The 14,055-nt window shown below is 33.9% G+C and overlaps 2 protein-coding genes across 4 annotated transcripts; one reads left to right on the top strand and one right to left on the bottom strand.

Annotated features, from left to right (window-relative positions):
* The first annotated feature begins 1,692 nt into the window (after nt 1-1,692).
* On the top strand, nt 1,693-8,172 carry LOC130804072 (pto-interacting protein 1-like). Of its 3 annotated transcripts, none has more exons than XM_057668392.1 (8): nt 1,693-1,855; nt 3,914-4,018; nt 4,551-4,798; nt 4,882-5,008; nt 5,793-6,066; nt 6,807-6,939; nt 7,034-7,120; nt 7,733-8,172. In XM_057668392.1, the coding sequence occupies exons 2-8, from the start codon at nt 3,934-3,936 to the stop codon at nt 7,865-7,867; spliced, it is 1,089 nt and encodes a 362-aa protein (XP_057524375.1). In that variant the 5' UTR covers nt 1,693-1,855; nt 3,914-3,933; the 3' UTR covers nt 7,868-8,172. The 3 variants fall into 3 exon arrangements, with proteins under 3 accessions (XP_057524375.1, XP_057524377.1, XP_057524376.1); XM_057668394.1 differs by having other exon boundaries at nt 1,693-1,859; XM_057668393.1 differs by lacking the exon at nt 1,693-1,855 and adding an exon at nt 1,889-2,301.
* Nucleotides 8,173-12,042: 3,870 nt separating this feature from the next.
* On the bottom strand, nt 12,043-13,593 carry LOC130803732 (uncharacterized). The gene has a single exon (XM_057667931.1). The coding sequence runs from the start codon at nt 13,591-13,593 to the stop codon at nt 12,043-12,045; it is 1,551 nt and encodes a 516-aa protein (XP_057523914.1).
* Nucleotides 13,594-14,055: the final 462 nt, after the last annotated feature.

Raw genomic sequence — 14,055 nt, 5'->3', positions numbered from 1 at the left:
TTAATTAAAAATTATAAAAAGTTGATATTAATAATCCTTATATTGAGACAAATCAAACAAGATCCCATATGACTATGTTTTAACTTATAGATTAAGAGTAAAATACAAATTAAGAGTGATAAGTGAATAGTGCCAAAAAAAAAATGGGACAATTCAGCTGAATAGGAGGTAGTATTATTCAATTTTGAAAATCGGATAATTCAAATAGAATATTTTTGCACCTTTAAATTACTCTCCAGTCTCTATTTTATTCGGTACTAATTATTCTACAGTCTCTAGTCTCTGAGAAATGTAAGGGTTAATACTTTTGTAAGAATAGTACACAAGAAGTCACCCACGTGAAAAATTAATCTTTTTAATATTCAAGCCTTGAGAAATTATTAATTATGAATGAGCATTTTTTTTTAAATGAACATTTTTTAAACTGAGGCCTAAGAAAATTGTTTTATTTGATAGAATATGTATATTTTTTGATTTTGCTAATTATTTTTAGAATAAAAGGATTTATTGTGAACCTAAGAGTACTAGAGGATTTTATTTAATTTCTGAAAAAATTGAAGGGAAACATTTGCAAAAGAATAAGAAACACTTTTCCCCCTAATTTTTTTAATTTAAATATTTTGTCAAACTTTAAAGTGAAAATTGTTTACAATAGGTTTTATTTTATTAAAGATTAAAAGTTCAATAAGAAAGAGTTTGCACTTCCTTCATCAATATTTTTAAATAAAAATTGAAAGAAAAGAAATTCCTTAACTATTTCATGCCCTACTTATCCATCTTTCTTGATTGTGGCATATAAATTTGTTTTTGTCAATAATGGTCAATTGAAAAAATAATTGAAGTACTAATCTTTTCAAATTAGTGTAAAATGTTCATACTCACCCCTTAAACATAGCTTTATAACTTCATTTAGAAACTGCTCGTTTTACGCATTTCAAAATTGTCAAAAATAAATATATTTAATTAAATATGAGTCGATTAACTCACATTTAAGTTTGATTCAATCTTAGACGACTGGTGATTGAGTTTGATTTCATTTAGAACGCTTGATGATAGGGTTCAGTTTTCATCTCAAATGATTGATGACAGGGTTCGATTTTCATCTCAAACGGTTACTGAGATTTGGCCCAATTCCATCTTGAATAATTGGTAGCCATGTTCAGACGGATTAATTAATTACCAAGTTTGTTTACCTAAAGTTTGATTATAATCTGATTTTTCAATAATTGAATGACTTAATTCACATTTAAATTGGGGCAAACTTAAATTTTAAGTCACCTGATCACACTTCAATTAATTTTCCAAGTACTTCAACTCAATTTTAAGCAAAACAAAAACAAATTTTGCTTAATTTTTCAAATTCAGTTGGTTTCAAGTTAGATCAAATTATATTTTCTTAGTTTTTTTATTTAATTCAATAATTAGTCAAAATCAATTCAACCCAACAAATTTTAATCGATTTGAATTTAAACCTCTACAAAAGTTGGTTGATAATAACAAACCCTTAACATACTTAGTGAAAGACAAAACTATAATTATTACAAAAAAATGAAAAGTTTTTTTTTCAAGGAAAAAAGGAGACCATTGAACATTGAAGGCGTTGACCAAGTCAATATTTATTCATTAATTTTTTGCATTAATGAGAGGCGTTGACTATATATTCCACATAAGATATTCATACAAATACTTTATCTATAATGCTTAGCCATCATCATAATTTTTAACCAACAACATTCTCTCAACTAACAACCCCTCTTTAATTTTTAAAACTGCTCCTCCTCCTTCTCAACCTTACTCTCCCGGTAACTATCTCCGGCGACGGACTGCGGACAATCGGCGGCGCCTCCATTTCCCGGCGAGTAATTTTTCTCTTCGCTATAATTATCAGGATTTATTTATCTGTTTGTTTGTTGTTTTGTTGATTGTAACTTGTATGATTGATGATGAATCTACCACATGCAATACCAACAAACATTTTCTGCAAAAATTATTCATCCCCATAATTGTTAGTTCAATTTAATTATACCCTTTGTATCAAATTAATTAATAATATGTGGATTAAAAGACAAAAGAAAAGTCATAGTCTATCCGTTTACCCAGTTTTTTTGTCTTAATAAATTGAATAAAAAAATTAAAAAATAGAGTTTTGTTACAAAAAGGCTGTATATTTGTCATGGGTTTCTTTAATTCTTAGCCGTCTGTTGAATAAGTTGTTGTGTTCTTTGATAAAAATCAAATTTATCAAATTATCAATCAAGTTTGAAATTTTCCTTTCTTGATTGGACTCATATTTGTTTGAAGGTTTGTGTGTATTTTGAATTTGATGATTTTGTTTGTTTACTATGTTGATTTTCATTTTACATTGTTTTGTGCAATATTTTTTTGGGTAAGATTTAATTCTGTATATGTAGAGCTGAATTAAAGGGATTTAATTTCGTTGGGTATCCTGCAATTTTGTTGGAATTCAATTGATGTGAGTTTTTTTTATTTTTTATTTTTATAAATTCTATTGCATATTGAAGTAGTATGGTGTTTATGATTGTTGGGTATTTAATCGTTCTTCAACAACTTAGTTTTCTTGGTTTTTTCTGTTTGTGCATGGAAAATTGCAATTATGAATTATGATTGTCTAATGGAATGGGGAATTGCTTTGGCTATGTAAGGATGTTGTTGCTTTTCTGCTACGAGATTTTCTTGTGTGTGTGTGTGTTGGGGGGGGGGGGGGGGTTGTGGATGGGGATACCGCGAATGGGGATGTTGATAACTATGATGTTGACAACTTGTGAGTGTGTTTTGAATATTGGAGATGTTTGTATCGTTTTATTGAAGTGAACATTGATCGAGTATAAGATAGTAGTATGACGATTGGGTTGAGTTTTATGAATTCTTTGAACTTGAATGGAGTGGAACTATAAGACCGAAGTGAGTTGGAGATTAACCATAATATTAGGCATTCAAAAATGTGATCTATAAATCTCACAAAAAGTACTTATATGGAAGATGTAGGCTTATTTCTGTTATAGTTTATGTGAAGATTTTTTACTAATGTTTGGTAATTAATTTAGGTGTTTGTGGGATCAGGGATGTGAGTATAAGTTAAGCGTTTATATTTCCTGTTTTCCACGTTTCAGACATGTATGTTTAGAGTTGGAATGCAAGTTGTTGATATAGCTCTATGCAAACTAGGGTGAAAATGGAAGTTGGTACTTTAGGGCCTCCATCCCAGCCTTCCAGGGTAAATAGATCACTCATTGTTTGGAATTGAAGTTTGGTGGTCATTGAAGTTTCTAAATTAGATATCATGATGGAGAACAATATAAAAATATTTGGCTTTCGATTGTAGAGGCAGAATGTAAAATGTAATCCTGGAGCATTGCGTTTGGCTATAATTTGCTTGGAGAGATTTTATGCTTTTACTTGTTTCCTGAAGTCCACTTCTTTCCTTCAGTTATATGAAGTAAAGTTATTGGTTTTCCATTAGTTTTATTGGCAAATGAGTTATTGTATACCCAGAAAAACACTGCTTCGGGAGGGTCGAAAGCTACTAACATTTCTCAAAGCAAAACCAAAACTAAAAAGAAAACAAAAGTGACAAACCCAAAAGGGACCGAAAATAAACTACCCAATCAATCAAAACTCAAAGGGCTCGACACAAAATCAAGCCGCACAAAGCCTCCAAATTGAACTATACAAATATGGAGAGAAGCACAAGTAAACTAATCTAAGCACCAAGACAGAAGACATAAGGCCAACACTACTTAGTCTTAATAATTTAGGTTCTTTGTCATCCGAGACACTACTTAGTGAATGGTTGCTTTTTTCTTCCTTTTTTCATTTGTATACAAGTTGTGTTATTTAATCTTAAAACATAAGATGTTATTCTGAGGCAAATTGTTAATTTATAATTACGCAGATTATTGAAAGAGAGAGAATATGAGCTGTTTTGGCTGTTTCGGAGGAGGTGCAGATCATAGACCTGTAGATAATGGAGGTCGTTACATGCCTCGAAATATGGCAGGTAATTTAATACAATTAGGGGGTGTTTGGTATGAACTTTTAAATACTAAGTAAGGGATTCAATTACCATTACTACACATATTTGTTTGGTATGATATTAGGTTAACCCAATCCCTTTCTTGAGGGTAATGGATACCCTTACTTTGTTACCACCCATTTATGTCAAGTAATAAATTCCCTTTCTATGATCAATTAAGTGTTTCCCTTATATTTTCATACCAAACAACATATAACTACAACCCATACCCTTACCCTTACTCCTCTTTATCATTTTCCTTTCCATTACATTTTATATTCTCATACCAAACACCCCTTAGTGTGCTTGTATTTTTTGAAATAAAGCTTTCTGTGTGTATACTTTATAACGATTGTTTGTATGCGTGTGTGTTAGTAAAGTTATGTGATGCTATAAATATGTAAGAAAACTTTGATATTATAGATGTAGGATGTTCCTTAGTCTTTTTTACTTTTCCATAAGCTCTTTTCCAGATATTTATAAATTCTTTTGGTATGAATTTACAATCCGTTTGTAGGGAGAGATGGAAGTTATCAGTTAGTCGAGAACGCACCAAGCAAGCCGCAAGTGAGTTTTCAGCCTATAGCTGTCCCTCAAATTTCCGTGGATGAACTAAGGGAAGTTACAGATAACTATGGGTCTAATGCTTTAATAGGAGAAGGATCATATGGTAGAGTATATTATGGGATGCTTAAAAATGGTCGTGCCGCAGCAATCAAAAAACTAGATGCAAGCAAACAACCAGATGATGAATTTTTGGCTCAGGTACAATAGTAGCAATATTGAAGATTTTAACCTGTATTACTTTTCTCCTTACTTAACAATTTATATGACCTCTCTATTTGCAGGTTTCTATGGTTTCGAGGCTAAAACATGAAAATTTTGTTGAACTACTTGGTTATTGTGTCGATAACAACTCACGTATTCTTGCCTATGAGTTTGCTTCAAATGGATCTTTGCATGATATCCTTCATGGTAATGCTGGACTCTAAATTCTCGTGACCTTTACGGCCCGTTTAGTAGGTGGTAATAAACGGTGGTAGTGGGAATGACATGGAACTTCTGTTGAAATTTTACACTATAAATCATTCCCATTACCACGTACCACTTACCAAACAAGCCGTTCGTACTTTGATTCCATGTTGCCTCTTTTCTTTTATAAATAATGGAAATTTGTTGGTGGTTTGCCTTATGCATAAAATTGATTTGAGGTGGCCATTTTTTTTTGTGGAAATAGCAAAATGATAGCGATGAAAGAAAATAAAAAGATAGTTACAAGCTTTTTGATAGACTTGTTCTATCCCAAGAGTTGCAAAACACACTACAAAATCGTTCTAATGATTCTCTCCCACATAACTGTGTTGTTATCGCAATCGTGACCATTACCACATTTTCGCATTATGGCTCGAATGGCTTGCCTATCTCTTTTTTTAATTGAATTCCGCTTCTCTTTACCTTTTACTGCTTAACTTCTCCGTTATTTTACATTCTGAGTAATATTTTTTTAAAACTCCCACCCCAACCCATACAAATAATCAAACACAGCCACACACCACCGCAAAAAACCTGTTCTATACTTCTATTTTATGAGTTTGAAAAAATACTACTATTGTGATAGTACCCTTGAATTTTATTTGTGGCTAAGTGAATGTAACCAAAAATTTATGCTTTCAGGGCCCGGTAAAACTAGGGAATTCTTTTGTCCAACCTCTAAAGTGTGTATTTTCGTTATGTTTATGGATTGTTGCATGTTCTGTAGGGAGGAAGGGTGTAAAAGGAGCACAGCCTGGACCTGTTTTATCATGGGCACAGCGGGTGAAAATTGCAGTAGGTGCTGCAAGGGGACTTGAGTTCTTGCATGAGAAGGCAATTCCTCACATTACTCACCGCGATATTAAGTCGAGTAACATACTGATCTTTGATGATGATGTTGCTAAGATTGGTGACTTTGATTTGTCAAATCAAGCACCAGACATGGCTGCACGACTTCACTCTACTAGAGTTCTCGGAACTTTTGGGTATCATGCACCTGAGTAAGCACTGCTACTTTACTCTTTTCTCCTTGTTGTTCTATTGCCTTCTGAGGGAAGGGAGGTGCTGAGCATGTTCAACATGTTCGACCGCACAGGGTTCTGAGAAATTGTAGGCCTCAATATTAAATTATGTACTATATGTTAAGTGTTTATAGATACAAAGTTGTTTAAAAAATAAAAAATTGCACGGGGCCTTTAAAGGTCCTATTAACATATTCCACTCACCGCGTAAAGATTATTGCTGAGTCTGTTTAGTTTTGACTTGATATTGGAAGCCTCATCCTAGCGGACTACGGATAAGGACAATAACTTCTCCCTATTCCTTGTAGAGTGGTGGTTGTGGGTTGCTTGATTTGACTCTCTGCTGTGCTATTAGAGATTTTGAATGGAACAACAATTCAACGGTGCTAAAGTTATAATCTAAACAATATGGAGTCGCCTACATGAATGAAAAGAAATCAACGTGGAAAATCGTTGCTACAAAAGATAAAACGTCCGACCCAATCTAATACTAGTGTGCAACTTAAATATCAGTTCCAATGAACATCTACAATCCTCATATATTATCTTCCTTTTCATATCCGTATATTAGCATATGCTTTTGCAAGTCTCAATTTTAATCAAGTCAGTCTTCATTCGTATTATTTACGTCATCATGAACTACGCTTCTTCTTCTCTGCTTTCTAATGGGGCTCTTAAACTTCTCTCACTTTCGACTTGGGGCTCTTTTACATCCATAGGTATGCAATGACTGGGCAGCTGAACGCCAAGAGTGATGTGTACAGCTTTGGGGTCGTCTTACTAGAGCTTCTCACTGGTCGTAAACCTGTGGATCATACCTTACCTCGTGGACAGCAAAGCCTTGTGACATGGGTACTTACTTTTTTATTATATACTCTGATTTATGATTTGGATTTTGGTTCTATGACCTGGGTATTTTAATGGGATAAAATTTTATTAATATCAGGCTACACCTAAACTTATTGAAGACAAAGTGAATCAGTGTGTCGACCCGAGACTCAATGGAGAGTACCCTGCCAAGGCTGTCGCAAAGGTATCTATTTCCATGCCCGAGTCATGTTACTTTTACAAGCCTTTCTCTCAATTAACTGCTTTTGGACTCTATTCATTCAACGAGATGTTCCTAAAGCATGTTTAACCAGTAAATATTGCAATTCTACGTAAACCCTGAAATAAAAGAATAGTAGAGAATCATGGGTAGTGGTTGAGGATTTTTCTTTACGCCCTCGTGACAAGGTTTGATTCTGACCACCTACAGTAAAGATGAATTCCGTCTCCTCCTTGCCTGTAGACCATAGGGATTCTCTAGCTTACCCTCGAATCAAGTTTTTATCGATGGAATATTAGGTAGTTTTTTGATTTTGTATGGACTACAATAAATTGAGCTACTAAATCTTTTGCTTTTCTTATTTTATTTATTTTTTTTAAGTGCAAACAATTTTTTCAATCAAGGGTCAATGGGTAACAATTTATTTGTTATTATAAGGGTAAGGTTGTGTATACCCTACCCACGAAACCCTGTTACCACTTGGAATTAGGGTAATTTCATATTGTTTTTTCGATGGAAATACGGTAAAAATTAGACAAAGAAAACACCCTATTTCTAGCCTGTGGTGTGCTAATAATATATTGGGTCCTCATGCAGATGGCTGCAGTTGCTGCACTGTGTGTACAGTACGAAGCTGATTTCCGGCCAAACATGAGCATCGTCGTAAAGGCACTGCAACCATTGCTGAACGCTGCTCGACACGCTCCCAGCCCTGTTGTTGCAAGCTCATGAACAATCTGACCGCTCCTCTTCCTCCACATTTTTTAGTCTTAAGATATGGTTATGGACTATGGTTTTAGGTAATGGAAGGTATAAAGAGAAGTAAATATCTGGAAGATGTATAAATTTCAGTTTTGTGCAGTGTTTTCATTGGGTTGGATAAGTTGTGATGCAATAATTGGTTTTTTTTGTGTGGTCTAGACGTTGCCGTCACATTATTTCAAGCTATAACCCATTATTCATACAATAATTGTTTGATGTATCATACATAACCTTATTCATATTATGTGTATACAATAATACATTTCAATTTTTCATCGCCTTCTAGAATCAATTTGCAGGATAATTGATGTGCGTATTTCTCTTTGACTCTATTTGGAGGGGATATGAATATGGTTTGTTTGCTACGTTTCTCTCTCTGGAATCTAACTTGTGCGAAATACTGGGTTAATGACTATAAATGTCTTCCAAAATCAAAAATTTTCATGCTCTATCTCTTGCCATCTCTAAAGCCCATTCATTGCACAATTCCAACCTGACTACGATCCTGCCAAAACCACATGCCCATAATTGTTCCTTGCGACGAACCCTCGACCACGAATGACTTCTGCCTGATCAAACCACTTTCCTACTATTAATTAACTCAAATTAATTCATACTATTAGTAAAACCTTTTTAAAATAATCTGAATTATTATTAATCTTCTCGAAATACACCTAATTTCGGTTAAGTCAAAAGCAATGAGTTGATTAGATGTTACTAACTGTGACCCATTGATGGTGTCGTAATATGAAACGTGTTGGTATCTAGGTTCCTCGAAGAACAGGCGAATATATAATGAAATAAGTTGCATTTATAAGAAAATTTGAAAAAAATAAAATTTTTTAATAACTTTAATCAAAAAATAAGTTTTGGCCGAAATTTATTCTCAAAATAAGTGTCTTTGACCCCAAAACTAGACTCGGTACGTAATCACTGTTACTAACAGCGAGTATAAAAAAATGGTCAAAAAATTTAGTCAAGGGTAAAATCATTGTTACTAACAGCGACATATGGGTTGACTGGTCAACTATAAAGTCGTTGTTAGTAACAGCGACCTTATACGTGCCTAAATACAACAGTCTTCTTCCTCCTTCCTCATTCCACCTTTGGTTCAGTATTTAGGCACGCATAAGGTCGCTGTTACTAACAACGACTTTATAGTTGACCAATCAACCGATATGTCGTTGTTACGCCTGTTAGTAACAGCGACTTTACTCTTGACTAAATGTTTTGACCATTTCTTTATACTCGCTGTTAGTAACAGCGATTACGTACCGAGCCTAGCTTTGGGGCCAAAAACACTTATTTTGGAAATAAAGTTAGACCAAAGCTTATTTTTTAATTAAAATTATTAAAAAATCTTATTTTTTTTCAAATTTTCCATTTATAAAATGTGAAAACATATGTATTTTTAGTGTGATATATGTCACATTTCATACATTTACGGTATGGTTGTCTAAATCTAGGCATGCATCTCCTAATCTTTTCATACATCGTTTTAAAAAAAACTTTTTAATAGAATTTTACTTGTTACCTTTTTGAAAATAAATGATATTAGGCGGTAATACTTGTTCAAAAATAACATATTCTTTGGATGCAATGCAACACTATTATCATTTAGCTTTCCATGTACAATACTAAATTTCGGTTCAATACTATATAACTACTATCGTATCCGGTATATCTATATTTCCTCGGCCCCTCCAAAGAGAGGACAAGGGAAATGTGGTCAAGGAGACCTCGAAATGAAAAGAATCATGCATAGAAGTTAGTGATGTCGAGTATGCAATGAAAAAGTTACCTATAGAAACGAACACAAGCTATGCACAAAGCTAAGATATAGATATAAATATACACATAAAAGTAAGTATACACCATTACTCCTCTATCTCTAAGCTAAAAGATAAAGTCTAAGACACACATATGACGTCTGTAGCTAATCGTATCCTTAGTAAGATTCTCCAAAAGGTGCAAATCCTGCAAGTTTAAATTAATTTGCTCATCCCACATTCTTTGTGGTCTACCTCAACTTTTTCTACCCTATATTTTCAGGCTTTCCTCTCTCGGGGTGCGTATACAACCTTTTTTTTCACATACCCAAACCACATCAACCTGTTTTAACGCATCTTTGTTGATAATGGACCACTCCTAGCTAGCCTCTCTTTCAGCTTCTGGTTCTTTATTCTATCCATTCTTGTATAACCGCATATTGACTTCAGCATGCCAACTCTAATACTTTCATCTTATGTTCAATCATCTTCTTGGCGGGCCAGCAATTGATTTCATACAATAGAGCATATCTAATTGCAACTCAGTCTAATTTAACTTTTGCTCTAGATGGATAACATCTATACCAATCTCACCATTACTCTTAAAAAAGACCCTAGACATTTAAACTTGGTCGTGTATGTAAGTGCTTAGTTTCATTTGACTAATGTGTAGTCCTTTGTCTTCTAAAGTTGCGCTCTACTCTTCTAATTTTGAATTAGCATCCTCACTAGTTTTCACTACTAAAACAATATCATCCGCAAGTATCATGTCTTCTAAGATAGATTTGGAGATCTCATTAATATTGTTGGTAGACGAAAAATAAGAAAGGGCTTAGTGTTGATCCTTGGTATAGGCCTACTCTTACTAGGATGGGCTCGATCAGCCTAAACGACGTTTGAATATTAGTCAAAACTCCATTATTCTTATCTTGTGTCTCTTTAATATATCTCATCATTGAGACCCCTTGTCACTTAGGCTATCCCAAATGGTGCCCCATAAAACTGTATCATAAGCCTTTTCAGATCGATGAACACTATATGCAAGTACTTCATTTGCTCTCTATCACCCTCCTTAAAACATGAATGACCTCAGTGGTAGAGCTTCATGGCATATAACCAATTTAGTTCTCTTCCTATGTGATTCTCCTCTTTATAATTCGCGTGGACTTGGACATTACTTTTGTTTTTATAGAATGGAATGAGTGTACTTCTCTTAGGGCCTTTTTTTTTTTATTTTTTACTTAGGGTACAAAAATAGTCAGAACGACAGTGCCTCAGTTCTACAAATATCCTATGTGTTTTTTAAATAACATTGAAAACATAGGAAAAGCAACCAAGTATAACTAAAAAAAGCCTTAATTGTACTTTAAAAAAGAAATTAGTAGAAAATACCTGAAATTGGATAATTATGAAGATTTGACGATGACAAAGGACAAACTTTAGCGTTTAATCCCAATTTTGAATGCCCAAAGAAAAATCATTTTGATGAGAGAAATGGAGAAAAAATGTTTGTAAATGGCGAAATGAAGCCACCTACTGGAAATCTGATTCAAATTGAATCGTTATCGGACTTCGCAGTTTGCAAATTAATGAATCGCTAAGTCAGATAGTGATTTACATTAATTTATTATTTTTTTTACATTAATTCATTCAAATGATTACCAAGCTAATAAATTGATATCTTATATAGCATTTCATTTATTGAAGCATAGTTTTTTACTTTTAGAAAAGTATAAAAAATGGCAAGCTATCTTATCAATGTGGACAATATATCAAAAAATAAATTTTCTTCTACTGTAAAGTAGAATTTAAGTTATAAATGGTACTCCCTCCAAACCAATTTAGTTGTCCCATTTTCTTATTTGGCAAAGTCTTTTTAGTTGTCTCATTTCTATTTTTGTCAATCTTTTTTTACCTAAATATCCTTAGTTCACACAAGTAATTACGAATATACCCCATATACCTTACTTACCCAACTACCCTTCACTACTTACCCTTCACTACTTACCATTCACCACTTACCCTTTACTACTTATCATTTTTAATGGACCCCACACCATCCTTAATAACCGTGCCCAAGCAAATGAGACATCTAAATTAGTTCGGAGGGAGTATTATTTTTGCAAAAAAAACCTTTTTTCTCTTTTACAAAGCCATACCTCTTATGCAGTGGCGGACCCAGCAATTTCAAATTGGGGGGTCAAAATCCGAACGTCACGTCGTTCGGATAATCTGATCGTCGTCCGAATAAATTTTTTTTTTAAAGAAAAATAGAAAACATAATAGAAACAATATTTACAATTTACAATATCAAATCCGATGTTAAAAGTTTTACAATCCAAAAAAAAAAATAAAATACAAGCGTTCAAATGAAAATTACAAATTCATCCTTCGAGTTTTCATAATTCTAAAGCGATCAATAATCTTTTCATCGGAAACTTGTAGAAACACTTCCTTCTCAATGTAAGTAACCAAACAATCATTCACTAGTTGATCACCCATGCTATTTCTCAACTTATTTTTGACAAACGTCATTGCGGAAAACACTCTTTCTACACTTGCCGTAGCAACAGGAAGAATCAACATCAAGTTGATTAGCAAATGTATAAGAGGAAAAGTCTCATGTCTCCTTGTTTTAACAAGCATCATGGAAAGAGAATTGATATCTTGCAAATCATGAAATCTTTCATCATTTTGCATAGAATCCAAGAAGACATCAAGTTGAAGATCAAGAGCTGTTAAATCATAACATGAAAACTCTACGGGATATAAAGAAGCAAGTTTAAGTATCCTCTCTTTATCAAAAGATGAAAAGTTACCTCTAGGACTCAGGGAAGCCATGCATGTAAGTAACTCCATGTTCTTCTCATTAAAACGGTTATCAATCTCTTGAAGATGCAAATCAATTACTTCCAAAAAGATTGCAACCCCAAAATGATGTAGATTTGTTGCTTGTTTAGCAAAACGTCTTGATCTTCCTTGAGGTACATAATGAGCATCCATAGATGGAACATCAATCTCGTGTTTAGTACAAAATAAAATAACTTTGTCTAAGAGACTATCCCATCCTTGATCCCTCATCTTTTGCAACACATTCGTTGTACTTTGAACAAGGCTAATGGCATTAACAATATCTTGTTCCTTTCTTTGTAAAGCAACACATAAATCATTAGTGTAGCCAAAAATAGTCAACATGAAATGAGCCATAAAAATAAAATCAAAGGACTCCAAAGATCCTAAAACAACTTGAGCTTTGAGCTTATCATCCGGAGAGCCATTTTCTCCAATCTCCTCAAGCACTTTAACAATTGAAGGAAACAAGTTGATGATACTTATTAGACACTTGTAATGAGATCCCCAACGTGTATCTCCCGGCCTACTCAAACCACGTTCTTGATTCAAACCCGATCCACTTTCAATTTCCCCCACTTCCAAAGCTTGAGCCACTACTTGAGCTTGGTTTTTTCGAATAAGGTCTCTTCTCTTACAAGAAGCTCCAACCACATTTAACAAGTTTGCAAGTACATCAAAAAGCCAAGTACAATTAGCATTTTGGAAAGTATATTTTCTTATTTCCTCAACCTTCCCCCCCAACCACTTCAAAAGCTCAAGAAAGTTACCTCTGCTATATGACTCCTCACTTTCATCATGTCCCCGGAATGCCAAACCTTGGCCCAAAAGAAATCTCAAACAAGTTAAGGATGCATTCAAACGAATATGATATTCATTCATTTGAACCTCACTCGCATTATCAAATACAAATTCAATTGATGTCTTCTTTGCATCTCTTAGATTCACATATTTCTCATAAGCAATATTATGAGCACTTTTAATTCCTCCAACATGCTTCTCAAGCCTCTCAGATTTATTCCACGCTCTAAACCCTCCAACAACAAATGCATCACCCCCCCTTGTTAATTTCAACATCCCTCTTGAACAAATAACAAACAAAACGGCGTAACCTACCGGAGATATTCAAGCCAATCCCATTTTTTGAACCAATTCAAACTAAAACGGCGTAACCTACCGGAGATATTTCTTTGAGGGAAATCATGTGTTTTTGGTTGGCAAGGTTTTTTAAGAATATATGCTCTCCTAACCGGATTTCTTTCATTAGGGGGATAATCCATTATGTTTTTCCTCAGTCCCGGGTCATGAGGAAGAAGTTCAACATCATACACCCATTCATCATCCAATGGTTCATCACAACTACTTGAACCACCTACTTCCATATTAACATCTTCACTTGGAGGGGAACTTAAAGGAGGACTTAGAGGGGAACTTAAAGAAGGAGATTCATTGCCTTCGTTAGATGTTCGTTGGGATTTCATTCTTTTAAACAATAATTCACGAAGATCGGGTTGTCTTCCCTTTGCTTTTGACTTTTTC

This window comes from Amaranthus tricolor, chromosome 17 (genome assembly GCF_026212465.1).
Source record: "Amaranthus tricolor cultivar Red isolate AtriRed21 chromosome 17, ASM2621246v1, whole genome shotgun sequence".
Taxonomy (NCBI): Eukaryota; Viridiplantae; Streptophyta; class Magnoliopsida; order Caryophyllales; family Amaranthaceae; genus Amaranthus; species Amaranthus tricolor.
Note: the sequence above shows the minus strand (reverse complement) of the source record. Positions and strands in the feature narration are given on the sequence as shown.

Coding starts and splice junctions, on each gene's coding strand:
- LOC130804072 (XM_057668392.1), top strand. CDS start 3,934: ATGAGCTGTTTTGGCTGTTTCGGAGGAGGTGCAGATCATAGACCTGTA. Junction 5,009..5,792: donor TTTGCATGATATCCTTCATG/GTAATGCTGGAC, acceptor CATGTTCTGTAG/GGAGGAAGGGTGTAAAAGGA. Junction 7,121..7,732: donor CTGCCAAGGCTGTCGCAAAG/GTATCTATTTCC, acceptor GTCCTCATGCAG/ATGGCTGCAGTTGCTGCACT.
- LOC130803732 (XM_057667931.1), bottom strand. CDS start 13,593: ATGTTGAAATTAACAAGGGGGGGTGATGCATTTGTTGTTGGAGGGTTT.